This window comes from Tiliqua scincoides, chromosome 1 (genome assembly GCF_035046505.1).
Source record: "Tiliqua scincoides isolate rTilSci1 chromosome 1, rTilSci1.hap2, whole genome shotgun sequence".
NCBI classification, from domain to species: domain Eukaryota; kingdom Metazoa; phylum Chordata; class Lepidosauria; order Squamata; family Scincidae; genus Tiliqua; species Tiliqua scincoides.
Window position 1 is genome coordinate 81,970,687 of NC_089821.1, and position 19,640 is coordinate 81,990,326.

The 19,640-nt window shown below is 44.9% G+C and overlaps 1 protein-coding gene across 2 annotated transcripts in view; it reads left to right on the plus strand.

Moving 5' to 3' along the window:
* The first annotated feature begins 5,694 nt into the window (after nt 1-5,694).
* Nucleotides 5,695-19,640, plus strand: part of CEP70 (centrosomal protein 70) — a 33,334-nt gene continuing 19,388 nt past the window's right edge. Inside the window, exons 1-7 of one of the 2 annotated variants that reach the window (XM_066632732.1) lie at nt 5,695-5,727; nt 5,936-6,009; nt 6,726-6,839; nt 9,081-9,180; nt 10,544-10,667; nt 11,920-12,100; nt 13,014-13,183. In XM_066632732.1, the coding sequence (XP_066488829.1) occupies nt 6,001-6,009; nt 6,726-6,839; nt 9,081-9,180; nt 10,544-10,667; nt 11,920-12,100; nt 13,014-13,183 (698 nt within the window). In that variant the 5' untranslated portion in view covers nt 5,695-5,727; nt 5,936-6,000. Of the gene's footprint in view, nt 5,728-5,935; nt 6,010-6,725; nt 6,840-9,080; nt 9,181-10,543; nt 10,668-11,919; nt 12,101-13,013; nt 13,184-19,640 lie in introns of those variants that run through there. The other variant, XM_066632723.1, reaches the window with a different exon arrangement.

Genomic DNA, 19,640 nt, shown 5'->3' on the forward strand with positions numbered 1-19,640 from the left:
GGAATCAGCCTCACTGGACTTTGGGCCCAAGTCTATGCATGTCTGCTCAGAAGGAAGTCCCATTAGAATCAATCAGGCTTACTCCCAGGTTAGTATGGGGAGGATTGCAGCATTAGGGCTCAATCCTACCCAACTTTCCAGCACTGATGCGGCTGTGCCAATAAGGCTAGGCTGCATCCTGTGGCAGGGAGGACTCCCCAAAGTAAGGAAATGCATTGGCCCTGGAAAGTTGGGTAGAACTGAGCCTTTAGTCAGGGTGACCAGATGTCCTCTTTTTTAGCCTTGTGTCTCAGAAAATAAATATCCTTTTCCCTGTAATTGTAATTACATTCTTGTAATTAATAAATTATATGTAATATATTTTTAAATTTAATAACAAGTAATATAGTGTTTAAATTAACCACATGAAATCAATATGCAAGTGTTTTTACCTTTTATTTTGTCCTGGCCTACATCTTTCTTAGATGTCCTACATTTTGGGGTGCCTTGTCCTCTTTTGCAGTTATGACATCTGATCACCCTGGAAGCAAGCTTCATTGGACCTGGAGCCCAATCCTATCCAACTTTCCAGTGCTGATGCAGCTGTGCCAATGGGGCTAGGCTGCATCCTGTGGTGGAGAGGTAATCACAGAAGCCTCCTCAAAGGGAGGGAATGTTCCTTTGCCTCAGGGCTGCATTGGCACTGGAAAGTTGGATAGGATTGGGCCCCTAGTGGAATTTATTTCCAAGTAATCCTACATGGATAGAGTTGGGCTGCAAACGCACATAGGATTTCAGGCTTCATTTGAAATGCTTGCATTTTGTGGTTGTTTTTGCACTGGGCTGGCCTGGCACTCATTGAGCTGTAACAAGCAGAATACAGAACTCCTTCTGTTCTGGTCAGAAATGTTTGCATGGCATGTCATTTTAATTAGCAGCATCACTTTGATAGTTAAAGAAATACCCTGTATAGCAGGGGTGCTCAAACTTTCAACTTTAGGGATGCTGGACCTTTAACAAGTGTATAGAAGAGAGAATTTCAGCAGGTGTAGCTTGTCATCTGTGGGATGACAAGTTGCACCTGCTGCAATTCTCCTATACACTTGTTAAAGGTTCAGCATCCCTAAAGTTGAAAGTTTGAGCACCCCTGCTGTATAGAATAGCCACTATTCTGTATTCTTAGCTGTGTGTGTGTGAGTGAGTGAGTGAGTGAGTGAGTGAGTGAGACAATCAGTTACTGCAGCCTACAGAGATAGTAAAAAAGAGCCCAAGTCTCTGTGTGCATACTCAGAGGTAAGCATTACAGAGGGTCCAATCCTATCCAACTTTCCAGCACTGATGCAGCTGTGCTAATGGGGCATCCTGTGGTGTTGGGGCAGTCATGGGTGTCTCCTCAAGACAACTGTTCCCTTACATCCAGAATGTATTGTGGCTGCATCAGCGATGGAAAGTTGGATAGGACTGGGCCAGTAATTTTCAACATTTTTCATCTCATGGCACATTGGTTATGCACTAAAATGTTCAAGGCACACCATCAGTTTTTTTACAATTGACAAAGGCACACCACGCTGCTGGGGGGGGGGGGTGTTCACATCTCTCAATGGCCCTACTAATCAATAAGCCTCTCCCAAATTCCCATGACACACCTGGCTGGACACCATTCACAACACACCAATGTGCCACGGCACATGAAAATGGCTGAATTAGGCCCTGATTTCAGTGACATTTATGCCCACACTGTCACAGATGTGTGCTTCCTGAGGAGTAAGTTTGAAGAGCAGCTATTATATAGGAAGAATGTGAGTACTTTTCTCTGTCGGCCCTGAGCAAACTTACCCAGTTCTTGAAAAGTTCAACCCGGTCTCCCTCTTTTATGGAATTGGCCACTGGGAAGAAGGATTCCAGCATTCCCCAGCATTCTTTGCCTTTCATGAGACATATTCAACAACTGCAGCTTTTCCCAGTTTTTGTAAGGTTGTGTCACCTCTTAATATATTCTGTAATCAGTGGTTCCCAAACTTTTTAGCGCCGGGATCCACTTTTTAAAATGACTCTGTTGGGACCCACCTAGCTTTCTTTATGAGACTGAAAAATTTTTCACTTAACCAGCCACTCATGTCTCTGTTTTTATCCTTTTTACTATGGGGGGACCACCTTCTGGAGCATTTGTTGAACTCCACATTCATTTGATCAGGACCATTCTAGTGGCCTTCTGGTCCTGAGGCATAGTCACATGGGGGGGTGTAAACATACACACAAAGCTCTGTTTACATATGGTGCAATACATTTTCCTTATTAGCTCTCAGTCAGTTTTGCAAAAATTGGGTCTTGACCCACAGTTTGGGAACCACTGTTCTACATCATATATAGACAGGTGTGGAAGGCACAAGAACATGGCCAGCAAAAATGTCCTGTAGGAAAGTAAAATGGGTATGTCAGCAGTTTTCTCTCTGACAGAGCAAAGCACCTCTTTCCTCCTTTGTCTGAAAGGATAGCCTATCCCTGCACAGTAATACACTATGCGTGTTTTCTCAAAAGTCATTCCAACTGGACAATCCATGCATAGGTTTGAGGGAGGCAGAGACTTCAAACCAGACCTTCTCCATCCTCCGTCTATTCTGTCCCCTTGTTTCCAGCACAAACGTGTGCATATCTACTTCTACGAGTAAGTAAGCCCCACTGAGCTCAGGGCCCAATCCTATCCAACTTTCCAGTGCTGATGCAATTCCAATGCAGCCTCAAGTTAAGGGAACAAACATTCCCTTCCCTTAAGGAGGCCTCTGTGTCTGCCTGCCGGGGCTTGCAATGGGTGGGGAGGCAGAGCCTCCCCACCGGAGTCCTTTCAAAAGTGCCGCCACCATGTGAGGCGTCCCAGCATCCACAACCCATGCGCTCTTGCACTCCATACCTCCTTGCTCTGCGCATGGGTTGTGGGTGCTGGGACGCCTCACATGGTGGCGGCACTTTTGAAAGCACTCTGGTGGGGAGGCCTCCCCACCCAGCCCACGTCCCTGGTCTGCCCCCCACCACAGGGTACAGCAAGCGCCCCGTTGCCAAGGCTGCATTGATACTGGAAAGTTGGCTAGGAATGGGTTTTCCTTCTTGCTAGGCGTGCGTAGGGCTGCAGCCGCCTTGCCCTCCCGACTGAGCGAGGGAGGAGCATGAGACCCACCCCAAGGGCGGCCCTACAGGGGGATGTCCTCCCAGCTTCCTCAGCCTCAGAGTCCGCCCATAACGGCCGGGAGAGGCGCGCTTGTTGTTGCCGGAGCGAGGCAGGGGCCGGAGAAGCGAGCGGGTGCCTTGCGCGGCGAAGGGAAGAACGCTCGGGAGACAAGCGGGCATTGTGTGACGGAGCAGGAACCTCTCGGGTGATGTGAGCTCGCTGTCGTTGTGCTGATGGAGAGCCCTCTGCGGCCTCTCCCCCCAAACGTTCATGAAACGCTTTACAGAGCGAAATAAAAGAAGTGGGTCCTCCTCCCCAAGGGGCTCCCAGCCCGACAAGGATGCACAAGGAGTACATAGGCAGCAGCCACAGCAGGAGGGGTGCTGTGCTGTGCTGTGCAGGAGAAAGGGTGGTATTCAGGGGTGATTGGGTGCATAGTTGCTGCCTCCCTGCTAAAGAGACCTCCACTTTCTTTGCCCAGGTGGCAGGGGTTGCACAGCCCAATGCTAGGCAGGTCTACTTAGAAGTAAGTCCCCTTGTGTTCAGTGGAGCTTTTACTCCCAAGTAAGGATGCATAGAATTTCAGCCCCAGTTGCTTGCCTGTGCGGGAAGCCTTGTTACTGGGACCCTTTCCCCCTTGAAGTGATTGCTCTGACTTTCCTCTCTGTTTGATTGCTTGGAGGGGATGATTCATGAGCTTGCAGTTTACTTTCTGAAGTAAGTCCCACTGTATCCAGTGAGTCTTATTTCCTAGGACAGGGGTGTGCAAACGTTCAGCTTTAGGGATCCTGGGCCTTTAACAATTGTGTAGGAGAGGGAATTTCTGCAGGTGCAGCTTGTCATATGTGAGATGTCCTAGACACTGGGTTGATGGTTGCAGCTTGAATTTACCTTCTGCTTCCACATGTGGGTCAGAACACAACTTAAAAAGAATGACATGTAAAATAACAAACCCTATAAAACAGCTGGAATAAGCAAATTGACCAACCTGCAAGAACATTCAGCATTGGTTAAACTGCAGTGTAGGCAAGATTGTTAAATCTTGCACATGCTTTCAGCAGCAGAAATGCATTTTGTGCACAGTGCTGGTTGTCTGGTACATGTACAGCTTGATCCTTTGCATGTTTACCTGACAGAAAGTCCCACTAAGTGTGCATAGGGTTTAGAGCAGGGGTGTCAAACTTGTTTCATACAAAGGGCCGAATAGCATTCATGATGCCTGCTGAGGGCTGGAAGTGATGTCATTAAATACGTGGTAATAAAAAATAAGCACTTCTACTCACTCCTTGCACTGGCTTCCCTGACTTTTAAGTCAATGCAAACGTGCCTTGTGGCATGTTTGTGACATCCCAACTCATTAATTGCAAGTGACAGAAGAGAAAATACACAATCATATTTCAAGATATGGGAGAGCCCAATTTTCATGTGGGCTGCCCTTTCAGCATTAACTCCTTAGCACCGTCCAGCAGCTGAGAAGGCCAGATAAAAACCTTTCGCAGGCCACATCTGGCCCCTGGGCCTTATGTTTGACACCCCTGGTTTAGAGTGTTTTCACGTTATCCCTTGTAGCCTGATCGTTTGCATGTTTTCTTGGGAGCAGAATAGTCTCTTTAAATGTGATATTCCTAGAGCAGTGTGGCTATGACTGAAGCCTTATAAATGCTGCTGAACCTCTCAAATATTTGAGGATTAATACCTGGTCATTAATGTGAGAGAAAATGTGCAAGAAAATGTGTTTACCTGTGTGTGTTTTACAGCACAATTCTAACTTGCCCTGGAGCAGGCAGGCCAGTGGGCCTGCGCTGCATCCAGCACAAGTTTGGGGCCAAAACTGATGCAACCTGAGGCAAGGGGAAACCTTTCCCCTTACCCCGTGTCGCGCTGCAATAGCCCTAATGGGTCTACTTGGATCTGTGCTACCTGATGAGGTGGTGCAGAATGGAGTGGCCAGAGGCTACACTGTGCTGCTCAGGAACGGGGTCAGAATCCAGCATAACTGCTGGATCCTGGCCCTGCCACCTGCCTGCGCTTGGGAATGTCTGCTGCCTGCCCTTCCCTGCCCCAAAACGCCTCCTCCCCATGGCCCCCCCAGACCCCTACGTTGGCCAAGCTCAGCTGACACAAACTTCTGTTACCGGGCCCGGTTCCAGCACAGGCAGGCCAGCGCAACTCCTTGCGCTGGCTTCCCTGACTTTTAAGTCAATGCAAACGTGCCTTGTGGCATGTTTGCGACATCCCAAAGTCGGCGCAAGTGACTTGCACTGGCCTATCCCGGGGGTTAGGATTGTGCCCTTTGCCACATAAGTGCTACAGTCTCATTTTAGCAGGCTGGAACAACTTTTGACCTACTAAATTCAGTGTAGCCTACAAGTGATGTACAGGGATTTGGTCTACCAGCGGGTCAGGAACCACCTTGTTCTTAAATTTTTGGGGTGGTGACATCAATAAGGTTAACTGGGTCTTTAGTGGGATCCCTGTGCATGAGTGATGGGCTGACATCAACTTGCTGGCTCACAAGTTGTGCAGACCTGTGTTACAGAAAGTGGTACAATAATACGTGAAACTATACTGAGACTTGTTAACAGGTATGTGTATGTGGGGTTGTAGAGCGATGAACTTGTCTATGACGGATCTATGGTCAAGACTCCTTTCTTTGGATTAGTTACCTCTTGGCCTACTTCAGACATTTGAAATGAAGAAAGGAACCTGAGAACATTTACCATGGGATAATAACTATTATCACATTACCACAGTTTTAAAAGGATATTTTCCTATTTTCTGCTACATTTTCAGATTGTAGAAGAGGTTGATCCACTGGCCATCATTCAGTTAAAATTACGAGTCCAAAGCAACTTACTATGACAAAGGTATATTGGAGTTAAGCTTTATATGTTGCATAATTGAAAATATAAGGCACATGTAAAATCCATAGATTTCAGCAACAGTTACTGCATTTCAGACGGAACTGGTCCATAACATTCCTTAAATGTTAAATCTTTGAGGAAGGCTCTTGTTTTTTTCTCTTGTAACAACTGTCATTACAAAATGCTTAATTTTAATATTAACTCTTAATGTTAACTGTTAAACTGTTAGTTTATTCAGTAATTCAGAAAATATTTCAATGGGTTAGTAGTCATACTGACTGTATTTCCTGCTTTAACACTGCTTTAATACATATACAATAACATATTGGAGATCTTGTATTTTTTAGGAGCAATGGAGTTGTATGAGTTCACCATAAGTTTAAAAACTGGATTCCATGTAGACAAATGCCAGAAAACTGTCCATTTATTTGTTCAGTTTCAGCTTCCTTATTGGGGGGGGGGGGAGGCAGAAAATTACCACCAAGCATGGAGAACTGTGTGTATATGTTCTTTTGCATATCTAGTTTAGACTGTGTTTTTTTAAATGAAATCTTCCCAGTCTACCCCCAAACGAATTTTTAAAAAGTTATAGCATGAGTTTATTGGAATCTAGGTTAAGCCTTGGAACTCGTAGTTCTGTGTCAGTATACTCTACAGTCAACTGGTAGAAGAACAGGAGTTTAACATACAGCAATGTCTTTTGTTCTTCTGATTTTCAGAGTTTCCAGAGTTGTGACTTGCCAGGAGATACCTTATCAGATCCCATGATGGCAAACTCTCAACTGGAAAGAGAGCTCAGTAATTCCTGGAGCAGGGATGGAGTCAGATGTCAGGTACAGCTTTTTCCTGAAAGTTATCTGAGTAGGAGTTTCTGCATAGAATGCTTGTGTGGCATGATTTAATAAAGAGTGCAACTGATACTTGTTGAAGGTGGAGGAGGTAGGGAGCCATAAAGTGTACATATCGAGAACATCCTGTAATCACTGAATTTTGAGAACAGGTGGGTAAATGTATTAATCTGGTCCTAGGAATATGTGGGAAATGGTCTTTCAGTGTATTGGTATTAAGATACATCTCAGCTATTTGGAATTTAGCAAAGGCACCCAAGGTTTGGATCAAGTAGGATCTGGTTGCTAAAAAGTAGGTCCAGTATAAGTGGAAACAGAAAACTAAACCAGACATCGATATCTGGAAGTTAGAGTTAGCAGACTTGGTGGCCAAGAAAGATGTGAGGTGCAAAAGCTATGAAAGAGAGATATAAAGAAGTATGAACATATTTTATGGATTTTTTATAGTTCAGAAATGAAGTACTGGTGAGAATTGGTTATGTTTGTGTGTGTTTTTCCTTCTGTTCATTCTTTTCTGCTGTTACAGGGAAAAATCCCCCATTTTATTTATTTCTGGTTATGCTACTGTGATATCAAGGCCTTCATATATGGATACTAGCAGGCAAAATGAACTATTCTCCCAGAAAACACTGGCCTACAGGCCTCATTGCCACTTTGGTCAAGCTCACTCTTGGTTGTGTATTCCCTCTTCTCCCCTCACAATCACACATCTTGGAAGGAAACTGGTATCTCGAACTGAATGAAACTCAGTAATCCTGTCAGACAGTTTTCCATTGTATCTTCGGTTTGTGTTTGCTTTCCTGAATGCAATTCCAATAACTTCTATATGTTGCACCAAAACATTGGATTATACCTGTATTTTGCATTAACTTAGGTAAACCTCACTTAAAGTTGCTAGACATCCTCTGGCACCACAGAGATAATTTGTGTTCTAGCTGACACTGCTAGCCCTGTTTACCTGCATGCTGGTTGATTAAGAGGAATTCCCTCCATTCACGCCCAAGTTACCTATTGGTACATTGAAAGCAAACACCCTAAGTTACACATTTATCCCCCAATTCTGCTTACACGCAAGCAACTTTTCAATATCCTTAAATACTAAGGAGGTTTGACTAGCAAATGGTCACTCTCCTGAGTGCCCAAACATGGAGTCACTCTCCTGAATACCCTAACATGGGGTCACTCTCCAGGGTGATCACGCATGCTGCTCACAGAAACTGCTGCTCACAGACCAGATGTCCAGAAAGGTAGCTATGCCTTGCACTTTGAACTCTTTCTCTTCCCTTACCCCCCTTGTTCCCTTCTCTCCCCATCTTTAGCTAGCAGCTGGGGTTGGCAGAGCAATGATCCCTGAAATCTTTCCCTACCATTCCCCTTTTTGATTTCTTCAGATGCACCAAATACACTAGCACAACACTGCACTCGCCACTATAGGACACTCTGGTTAGGGCACTACAATAGTCCTTTACTGATTTCTTTTGGATATCTATTTTGTGTCCCTTTTAATAAAGCTGTAATCATTTATTGGAATATTTCTCTGTCTCTTCTTTAAGCCAAGGGAATTTCTGCAGAACGCTGCTTCGCATCCGGTCTAAGGTCCCAGTGTTCCAATAGACCAGGTGTACTAGTTCCCCTAAACAACTAAACCAGGCTCTTCTGGCAACACTACCTTTTAGACTCGTTTGATTTTTCTTTTCCTCTTTTTGTTGTGTGTATGGAATTGTGAGTGTGAGGTAGTATGTATGAAAGCCTCCTAACAAAATCCAAAATTAATTCCTTTAATTGAGAGGAACTTTTAGAGAAGAGGACAGTCTAATGACCACGTTGGGGGTGGGGAAATATTGAAATGAAAAAAATCACAGTAAACAAAATTATATTGTTATGTTTGTATTAGTTTTAATAAATAAAAAGCAAACTGTAAGAATCTTTGTTTACCTCACTGTGCAGGAGTGAGGGAAGTGTTTATCACATTACTGATTTCAAAAGCAAAGCAATTTTATAATACTTTTAATCAAATTCTGTGCATATGAAACTCTCTTGTAAAACTGTGTGTGATGTGACATATGTGGCATGTTTGCAGCCACGTGTGTTTTAACAGTCAGCATTGGAAAATGCTGTTCAGAGAACAATTAGCAAGAATTGTGGAGACCTATATTAAAAAACAAATCAGAAATATTGTGTACCTAGTCAAATTATGATAGCCTTTTCAATTTCTTCCACTTATAGCAGGAGTTAGAAGAATGGGGAAATTTAAACAAGTTACTAAGGCAACATGGCTTAAGACCTGTGTTCCTTGATAAACCTGGAGATAGCAGAAGCGTATCAGGTACTGAACTCTGCCTTTTTAAAAAATAAAAACTGCAATCAGCTGTTATTCAGATTGTGTGCTTCTATAATTACTTGAACATGTACATTTACAGTTGTCACAGAATTATAAATTTGACAGGACAGCGTTTTTCAAACTGTGGGTTGGGACTCAATTTCTGGTTTGGTCCCGAAGAACCTACAGTGAAAACCTGGGTGATGGAAAGATCACATAACTAACTGCCTTAAGCCCTGAGGCTATTAGAAAACCAGATAGTTGCTAGCTTCCTGCAAACAGTTGAACTGCTGCAGTTTGCAAATGTGTGCAAATATTGGGAGATAAATGTTGGGCAGCCGAATCCAAACATACTCTGGAGTAAGCAGGCTGGCTAGCCAGCACTGAATCCAGAGCCGGGCTAGACCAGATTGCAGCACAACTTGGAGTAAGGGGAATAAATTCCCCTTACCCAGTGTTGCGCGGCAGCTGTCCCCAGGGGGCTACTCTAATTTGTGCCACTTAAAGAGGTGCCACTTAAAGAGGCGTCACAGATTCAAGCAGCCCAGTGTAAGACTGGGCCGCCCAGGAGAAGGATCCAGCATAAGTACCAGATCCCCCTTCACCCCCTTCCCAGGCTCAATTCTTCCACCGCCCGCCTTCCCCAAATCCCTGTGCTGCCTGAGTTGTCTACTGCAAACTCACCATTCGGCTGGCATAGTGGCACCGGATTATGGCACTTGCGCAACACCTCCGGGCCGTGGCAAGGGACTTGTGCCCTTCTGGATTGCGCTGTGAGTATATTTTTTTCTGGTGTGTTTTTTCCCCAAGTCTGTCCATGACAAGTAATGGGAACAGGGGAAGGCTGTTCTTGATTCACTTGGGAGAACTGATTTACCCCGATTTCCCAGATGGCCCATCTTCACCTACTAACTAGTTTTAGGGGTACCCTTGGATTTTGGGGCTCTTTATTAATCTGGGAGAGACTTCCCCAAGATAATCTCCTTGTGTGTGGAACTCCCTAACCTTGGGTGGCTGCAACAACTACCATCCTGGTTTAAACTGGGTCCAACTGGTGAGTAGGATCAGAGGGTGTTCCAAGGTGCTGAACTTCTGCCCCATCTTCCCTTATAGTTACCAAATAGCTCACAGAATACGTTTTTTTTAGCATGCTTTCAGTGTGTTTGAATAAGGAGCAAGTGTCATAAAGGAGCACAGTACTTACTTGTTTAAGCCAGCTGGAGATGTTGCTAAGCTTATTGTTCTCCTACAGGCCCCTCTGTCACGGCATGTCTTTTTTGTCAGCTGCCTGCTTTGTGAGATGCAGTCCATTTTTATCATTGTGTATTATGGCTTTTGTTTTTGTTCTTTTAAAAAAAACTGCATACAGATAGGATTGTTGTAAACAGTCAGTCTTCACAAGCAATACGATATGCATTGAAAACTTTGATGGAAGAGACAGAGCGTCAACGGAAAATTGTTCGTGGATTAATAGAAGACAATCGCCAACTTAGGTAAGAAGATTCCTAGGAATTATTTGGTGGCTCTATGCAAAAAATTGTGTATCAAAGTTGGGGCTGGAAGGAGGTCCTTTTTATCCTTGGTTCTTTATAAGCTGAGTCCTTCACTTTTGCCAGTTTCTTTTTATACTGCTACTAGTTTTACAGAGACACAAGAGACTAGCTCATGGTAGAAACAAAATGCTTGACTATATGGATCCTGGTCTGATTCTTGCAGCAAGCTTTACATACTTATGTAACAGCACAGTAGTGCTTTCTGGCATTCACCAGGCCAGGTTGGCTGAAGTTTCTCTATCTGATGCCTGGGAACATGCCTTCAGTGTTCCCTGGTTTTTCCACTCTGCTGTGGTATTTGGGAGCTGCTTCATTCTCTTCCTACTGCTGCAAAGTAGTACCATATATCAAAGATTGTGCGTTAGTTTTGGGGGGTTATATGAAAGGCCAGAATTGGTCTCAATGTCCATGCTTTTAGATCAGTAGTTCCCAAACTCTCAGGGAGTTTTCCCAGGTGGCCCTTCTTCACCTACTAACTAGTTTTAGGGGGACCCTTGGATTTTGGGACTTTTTATTAATCTGGGAGAGACTTACCCAAGATAACCTCTTTGTGGAACTCCCTAACTCTCTCCCCAAAACTCAGGGAGAGTTTGGGAACTGGTAAGTGCTTGCAGGGGAGGGGACAGCAACATCACTGCTGCTGGCAGTGGAGTTTTTAAAACTTACATGGTGTTGTTTCTGAGGGTCTGGGGAGCGTGCAACCACCTCTTCAGGCCTCCCCACACCTTTAAACTGCAGCAAAATTTTTAAAAAAGCCCTTGTTTTGCTGTTGCCCTGCCTCTTAAGGGGGCAGTGACAGAAATTCCCTGGCTGGGGTGTAGCGATGTCCCAGTTTGGGAAGCTCTGCTCTAGGTGAAGAGATGCCTAGCTCTTCACCGAAGAAGGAAACGAAGACTGGCTTGTTCTATATTGGGTCTGGCCTTCATTAATGCCACAGGTTCAGACTGATGCTTTGTTCTGGCTCCTGCTCTTTACAGTATATGAAGAACAGCCAGATCCGTGAAGCCCAACAGGAGACTTCACCTGGAATATGCTCTCACATCTTCTATCAAATGGCAATTCCTGTGACACTTGATTTGAATTAGTCTCCCTTTGTTTTAGTGGCCTAGCTTTTTACTGGAGGAAGGTTGCTTTTTTGTGTGCATGGTGCATTACAAAGAATGAAAAGACAGGTTTCTTTTTCAAAAATTAGGGAAGAATTATGTTTAGAACGAAATCGGGCTTCACGGCAGGAACAACGAGCCAATGATCTGGACATCATTGTGGAGAATATCAAGCACAAAATACGTCAGTTGGAAGATGAATCTATAGCTAAAGTCTGCCAGCAACAGAACCAAGTCAAAGAGCTTCAGAAAGATCAGCAAGCTTCACAGGTACTTCCATTAACAGTAACCATTACTGGCATTTGTCTCTTTGTATGGGTATGGCTGTTATTGTTGGTTGATACTGGTTTTTGAGTTTCTGCTGAAATAATAATATCCACCTGGTTTGCTGCAGTTTGACTTGATTTTAGTGTATGTTTGATTATTAAAGTTTTATCAGTGACTTTTTTCACTGTTGGGCTCAGTCTCAGACCAGCAGAGGCCAAGGACGGACATCCACAGCCTCTTCTGAGCTCAGAGGACCCTCTGGAGGGGGCACCCGGAGGGAGGGGGGGTCCATACCCAACCAGCGGATTCAGGATTTGCAGATACTGGGGCCCCCTGTATTCATTAAAAAAACAATATAATTTAAAAATAGTATCAGTTGATGGTTAACAGGGTTGGTAAGGAATATTACTTGGACTACTAGAATTGGCCTAAAGTGTCAGTTCTTTCTCTTTCTCACACACACACCTGTAGCAATAGAACCTTGTCTCTTTACATGCTGTTGCTATCATAATTTGCTCAACAGTGTGAGGTATGGTGGGCACTGGACTGCAGCAGTGGAGTTAGCCATCCCGCTAAGGCCGTTGGGGGGCCTTATTGGGGGCAGACTGGCATGCTGTTCCTATCTCTAACAGGCTGTTTGGGGCAGAGAGTTGGATTTACTATGCCACTGGCCTATGCCAGTGGCCCTTTTTGTGTGGCCTACCATGCTAGATTCACTCCTAGCAGACAGACTGGGAGATTCTCTGGTGTCAGCAGTTGGGCTGGCAGTCCATGGGATCTCTGTCTCTGGGATATTTTCTACACATACCTGTATGTTACTTGGCTTCCACCTTGCCTTCATGCCCTCTGTAGGCACATGAAATTCTCTTTCTAGAACTATGCTGGCTTCTGTGGTTCTCTGTCTTTCTTCTTCCAGGCAAAGTACCTTAGGCAGACAGACAGATTACAAGAGCAAGAAGAGACTATTGCTCATTTGCAGAAGGAACTCAGTAGATTGGGCACAGAGGAACAGCAGCGTATTTCTACACAGAAAAAAATGTTCCGTCAGTTTTGTAAACAGGCTCCAAGAACCCACTTGGACCAACAGTAAGTAGCTGTGAAATAATTTTTAACGATTCTTATTACCTGGTAGATAAAAGTGGTTGTACAAATCTGAGCATTTCCTAGTAACAGAAATATTTAGTGCTGACCTTGAATACCAGCATGGCCTCATGGGATATTACACATCACAGCTTGAGGTCATTTTACCTATAGGGGTGTTGTGCATGCTGTTCTGGGAATGTAAAAACCTTTTGGCCTATGTGATTTGACTCTACTTGGGTGTTTACATAGCAAGCCAATGATGCCAGCCTCCTTGGGCTCATGGTAGATAATTCGGTGAAAACATTGTCTCAGGGCATGGTAGCTGGGAAGAATGCAAACTCCATGCTGGGATCATTTGGAATGGGATTGAGAACCAGACTGCTAATATTATATTGTCCTTATACAAATATGTGATGCAGCATATTGATACCAGCAAGACCCAGGATCAGAGAAAAGTGGAGAAATTTGCACGAGCGCTTGAGGAATCTCTTCCAGGCCCAGCCGATGCAAATGCATCCAACAGATGGGAACATTTCAAGAATACCGTTTACAACACTGCCTTGTCCATATTCGGCAAGAAGACCAACAAGGCGGCAGACTGGTTTGAAGCCCACTCTGAGGAGTTGACACCAGTCATTGAGGAAAAGAGGAGAGCTCAAGCAGCATACAAGGCCTGTCCCAGTGAGCGCAACCTGCAGGTCTTCCGAACTGCTCGCAGCAAAGTCCAACAGACTGCCAGGAGATGTGCTAACGACTACTGGCTCCAGCTCTGTTCCGAGATACAGATAGCAGCTGACACGGGCAACATCAAGGGAATGTATGATGGTATCAAGCAGGCCGTAGGTCCAACACAGAAGAAAATTGCCCCTCTGAAGTCTGCTGCAGGCGAGGTCATCCAGGATCCGGCACAGCAGATGGAAAGCTGGGTGCAGCACTACTCTGAGCTATATTCCAGAGAAAATGTAGTCACCGAAGAAGGGCTGAACAACATTGAGTGCCTGCCTGTGCTGGAGGAGCTTGACAGTGAACCAACCCTGGAAGAACTTCACGTGGCCCTGGACTCCCTTGCCTTTGGCAAGGCACCTGGAAAAGACAGCATCCCTGCTGAAGTCCTAAAGTGCTGCAAAGAGATCATCGTCACTGAGCTGCATGAAATCCTCTGTCTTTGCTGGAGAGAAGGTGGAGTACCTCAAGACATGAGGGATGCAAACATCATCACGCTGTACAAGAACAAAGGTGACAGGGGTGACTGCAACAACTACTGCGGCATCTCTCTCCTTAGCGTGAAGGAAAGCTTTTTGCCCGAGTTGCACTAAAGAGGCTCCAGGTACTTGCAGAGAGCGTCTATCCAGAATCGCAGTGTGGATTCCGAGCCAACAGGTCCACCACTGATATGGTATTCTCCCTTAGACAACTGCAGGAGAAATGCAGGGAGCAACGACAGCCACTCTTTATAGCCTTCATAGATCTCATGAAGGCTTTCGACCTGGTCAGCAGAGACGGCCTCTTCAAGATTCTCCCCAAGATTGGATGTCCACCCAGGCTCCTCAGCATCATCAGATCTTTCCACAAGGACATGAAGGGCACTGTTGTCTTCGATGGCTCCACATCAGACCCCTTTGACATCCGAAGCGGAGTGAAGCAGGGCTGTATTCTTGCGCCAACCTTGTTTGGGATTTTCTTCGCTGTCCTGCTGAAGCAGGCCTTTGGAACTGCAACAGAAGGCATCTATCTCCGGACCAGATCAGACGGAAAGCTCTTCAACCTCTCCAGACTGAGAGCAAAGTCCAAAGTTCAGCTGAAATGTCTGCGTGACTTCCTCTTTGCCGACGATGCAGCTATCACTACCCACTCTGCCAAAGATCTCCAGCAGCTCATGGATCGTTTTAGCAAGGCCTGCCAAGATTTTGGACTTACAATCAGCCTTAAGAAAACACAGGTCATGGTTCAGGATGTGAACTCACCTCCCTGCATTACAATCTCTGAGCATGAACTGGAGGTTGTCCATGACTTTGTGTACCTTGGCTCAACGATCTCCGACACTCTTTCTCTCGATACGGAGCTAAACAAGCGCATCGGTAAAGCAGCTACCACGTTTTCCAGACTCACAAAGAGAATCTGGTCCAACAAGAAGCTGACGGAACATACCAAGATCCAGGTCTACAGAGCTTGCGTCCTAAGTACACTTCTGTACTGCAGCGAGTCATGGACTCTTCGCTCACAACAGGAGAGGAAACTGAACGCTTTCCACATGCGCTGCCTCCGATGCATCCTCGGCATCACCTGGCAGGACAAAGTTCCAAACAACACAGTCCTGGAACGAGCTGGAATCCCTAGCATGTATGCACTGCTGAAATAGAGACGCCTGCGTTGGCTCGGCCATGTTGTGAGAATGGATGATGGCCGGATCCCAAAGGATCTCCTCTATGGTGAACTCGTGCAAGAAAAGTGCCTACAGGTAGACCACAGCTGCGATACAAGGACATCTGCAAGAGGGATCTGAAGGCCTTAGGAGTGGACCTCAACAGGTGGGAAATCCTGGCCTCTGAGCGACCTGCTTGGAGGCAGGCTGTGCAGCATGGCCTTTCCCAGTTTGAAGAGACACTTGGCCAACAGACTGAGGCAAAGAGGCAAAGAAGGAAGGCCCATAGCCAGGGAGACAGACCAGGGACAGACTGCACTTGCTCCCGGTGTGGAAGGGACTGTCACTCCCGAATCGGCCTTTTCAGCCACACTAGACGCTGTTCCAGAACCACCACTCAGAGCATGATACCATAGTCTTTTGAGACTGAAGGTTGCCAACAGACAGATGCAGCACACTTGAAATACTGTGCACAGTTCTGGTCACCATGCTTCAAGGATATTATAGAGGTAGAAAAGATAGGGAGTAACTAAAATGATCAGTGGTTTGGAGCGTATTTCTTAGGAGGAGAAGCTACAGTGTTCGGGGCTTTTTAGCTTAGAAAAAAGACAGTCAAGAGGAGGGACTTGATTAACAGCACAATCCTATGCATGCCTACTCAGAAGTAAATCCTGTTATGTCCAATGAGGTTTTCTCCCAGGAAAGTTTGTTTAGGATTGCAGCCTGAGACATAAAATTATGCATATTGGAGGGATAGAATGAGAAAGAGGTAAATTTCACAGTATAAGAACTGTGGATTATCTGATGCAACTCACTAGCAGAAGATTTTGTATGGATAAAAAGAAATATTTCTCATAAGTGCATAACTGATCTGTCAAATGTCTTGCTGCAAGATGTGGTGATGGCCACTAGCGTGGATAACTTTAAAAGGGAATTAAGGAAATTCATGGAGGACAAGCCTATGAATGTTATGTGTTCATGATAGCTGTGGGCTAGCTCCAGATTCAGCAGCAGTATGTCTCTGAATACCAGTGGCAGTGGAGCAATGGTGGGAGAGGAGTATGTCTTTTTTTCCTGCTTGGGGGTGTTAAATGGGATGATAGGCTAGATGGGCCTTTAACCTAATCCAGCAGGGCTTTTTAAACCACATGGGTGGAAGCTTTATGTACTACTAACGGCAACCACTTTAAATAGTGACTCAGATGCCTCATTGGTGGTCTTCGCGCAAAATGGATACATATGAGTGAGATCTCATGATAAAATGCTGTGGCAAGACAGGGCAAAGAAGAGGGTATCCTTGTGTGTGTGTCTGTGTGTGTGTTTCCTTTTTCTTTGCACCTCCCAACCATGCTTCCTGATTCCAGGGATAGCCACTGGAAAGCATACAGTGGGAGAAGATAGGTCACAGCAATGACCGCCCAGCTCCCCTCATCATGGTTTCAGGGTTCAAAGTGTGTGTGTGTGTGTGTGTGTGTGTGTGTGTGTGAGAGAGAGAGAGAGAGAGAGAGAGAGAGAGAGAGAGAGTTTATTCCCACACTTTGTCTCTGAAGCTAACATGGTGATGGTCTTTGGCCTCAAGGATGAACAAAGTAGAATTGATTCATAATTTGAGCTCAAAGTCAGTTTACTCCAGCATGTTGCCTTGAAAAATAGGAAGGAGTGAAGCAAGTGAACAGTTGCACAGCTTGAGAGCGGTGCACGTTCACAATTCCTGTCTGTACATGGCATGGGTTTTGTAATGTTTAAAACACACATGTTTAAAACACACATGTAATGTTTAATGTTTGTAATGTTTAAAACACACTCCTGATTTTTCCTGTATGTCTTGGGAAAGGATTAAGCTAGTCTGTTTTTTTGTTCAGGAATTCCGTCTGACCCTCTTCTTCCTCAGTGCACTACTATACTTATTTACTTATACATACATATACACCCTGCCTTTCCACCCTGCTTAAGGGCCCTCAAGGCAACTTACAACATAGTTCAATACAATAAAAACAGTGCTAAAAACATTAAAATAATTAAAACCACAAAAACAATAAAACACAATTGGATCACAGATTAAAAAATGTTTCATAAAAAAGGACTAGCCCCCCCCTCCCCCCCGCGATGTCAGTCGATAGTTCGATACCCAAGTCATAGATTTCCGGTCCAGGAGAACTTCTGTCTTCTCAGGATTTAATTTCAGCTTGTTTGCCCATATCTAGCTCCCAACTGCCTCCAGACAACAATCTAGAACTTCTACTCCACCCTAAGAATCAGGGGTACTATATATGGTATTATGTGAGCTTTTGTGTCAAAATAACTGATTGTTTTTCTGCTTTCAGGCTGCATGTGTTTTTGGGTGTGTCTGGGTGTGTCTATAAACTGTTATAAAATCTATGATAACTTTTGTGTGTGTGACAATAAGATTACACTAGGTTAGGAAAGAAAAGGGATTAGAAGAATGGTTGATAATATAGCCAATTTTTTTTTTTTTTTGTGGGAGGGGAGAAATGTAATGCATTTCTGACATTTATGATCTTTAGATTTTCTGGTAGGTTGGAATTCTAGTGAATAAGATCCAGTTGCAGAGAAACCTGTGTTTTATAACTTGCTTTTAAGAACCTAGTGTTAGGATTTATAGTCTAAATCAGGGGTGCCCAAACCCCGGCCCTGGGGCCACTTGCGGCCCTCAAGGCCTCTCAATGCGGTCCTCAGGGAGCCCCCAGTCTCCAATGAGCCTCTGGAGATTTGTTGGAGCCCACACTGGCCCTACGCAACTGCTCTCAGCGTGAGGGCAACTGTTTGACGTCTCAAACTGTTTGACGTTTGACGCGTGAGCTGTGAATAAGGGCTCCCTTCACTGCTTGTTGTTTCACGTTTGTGATGCAGTAGTGGCAGCAAAGGAAAAGCCAGCCTTGCTTTGTGCAAGGCCTTTTATAGGCCTTGAGCAATTCAAGACCTTCATTCATTCATATAAGTTCCATCTTTAATATATTCATTTATGTAAACTAATTCTTTATTTTCCCCGGCCCCCAACACAGTGTCAGAGAGACAATGTGGCCCTCCTGCCAAAAACTTTGGACACCCCTGGTCTAAATGAACCACCAGATGCTTGCTAGCTAGAAATAGATTGACTAGCTTATAGCTGTGCATGCCTACAACCCTGTACGCATTTTTACTTGTGCATGCCTTCGGCTACATTCATGTATGAATTTACCTGGAGTAAGTTCCATTGAACTCAAGGGAGCCTACTTCTGATTGTGCTGTTAGTGCAGTAACCTCTTGTAGGCACTGATATGATTAGGTTGTAAATATGGGGGGGGGGTGGCCATATCAGTGGATCCCATATCTGTGGATTCAGTTATCTGTGGATCAAATCCTGGCCCCCCCCACACCCCCTCTGGAGGCAAGGGGAGCTCTTCTCTCTCACTACCAGGGGGGTTTCTGAGCTCAGCAAAGGCCAGGGATGTCCATTTCTGGCCTCTGCCAAGCTCGGACTGAGCTCTGCTATTGAAATAATGCAACTTCTGGTTTCTCTGTGAAATCAAAGTGATGCTTTTAATGCCTAATAAGGCATTGGGAGGCCTGGGGAAGCCAGGCCTCCCAATGTCTTATTAGGTATTAAAAGTGCCACTTCCAGTTTCACAGAGAAACTGGAAGGTGTATTATTTCAATAGTGAGACTCAGTCTGAGCTTGGCAGAGACCTAGGATGGACATCCCTGGCCTCTACTGAACTCAGAAACCCCTCCGGCAGTGAGAGAGAAGAGCTCCCCTTGCCTCGGGGGGGGGGCAGGGGTGGCCCCTGGACTGCAGAGACAGGTGTTTGCCCATATCCGAGCTTTCAGCTAGTTGCAGGGGGTATACTGTTAAAAAATTGTTTTAAATTAAATAATCAGTGTTTGTGGACAAAAGTTTTTCTGTGAATAAGAAGACATAGGACAATCTTGGATGTGTCATTTCAGATCTTATATATGTTCTGTAACCATATCTTTTTCATTATCCTTGTGGTTTTTTATAATGGTACTCTAAATTCAGGCCAGACATAAGAATATGATTTACAGGCTTTGTACACTTGGGGGCAGCAAAAGAGAGAATTTAACCATCTCTGGGTTTGT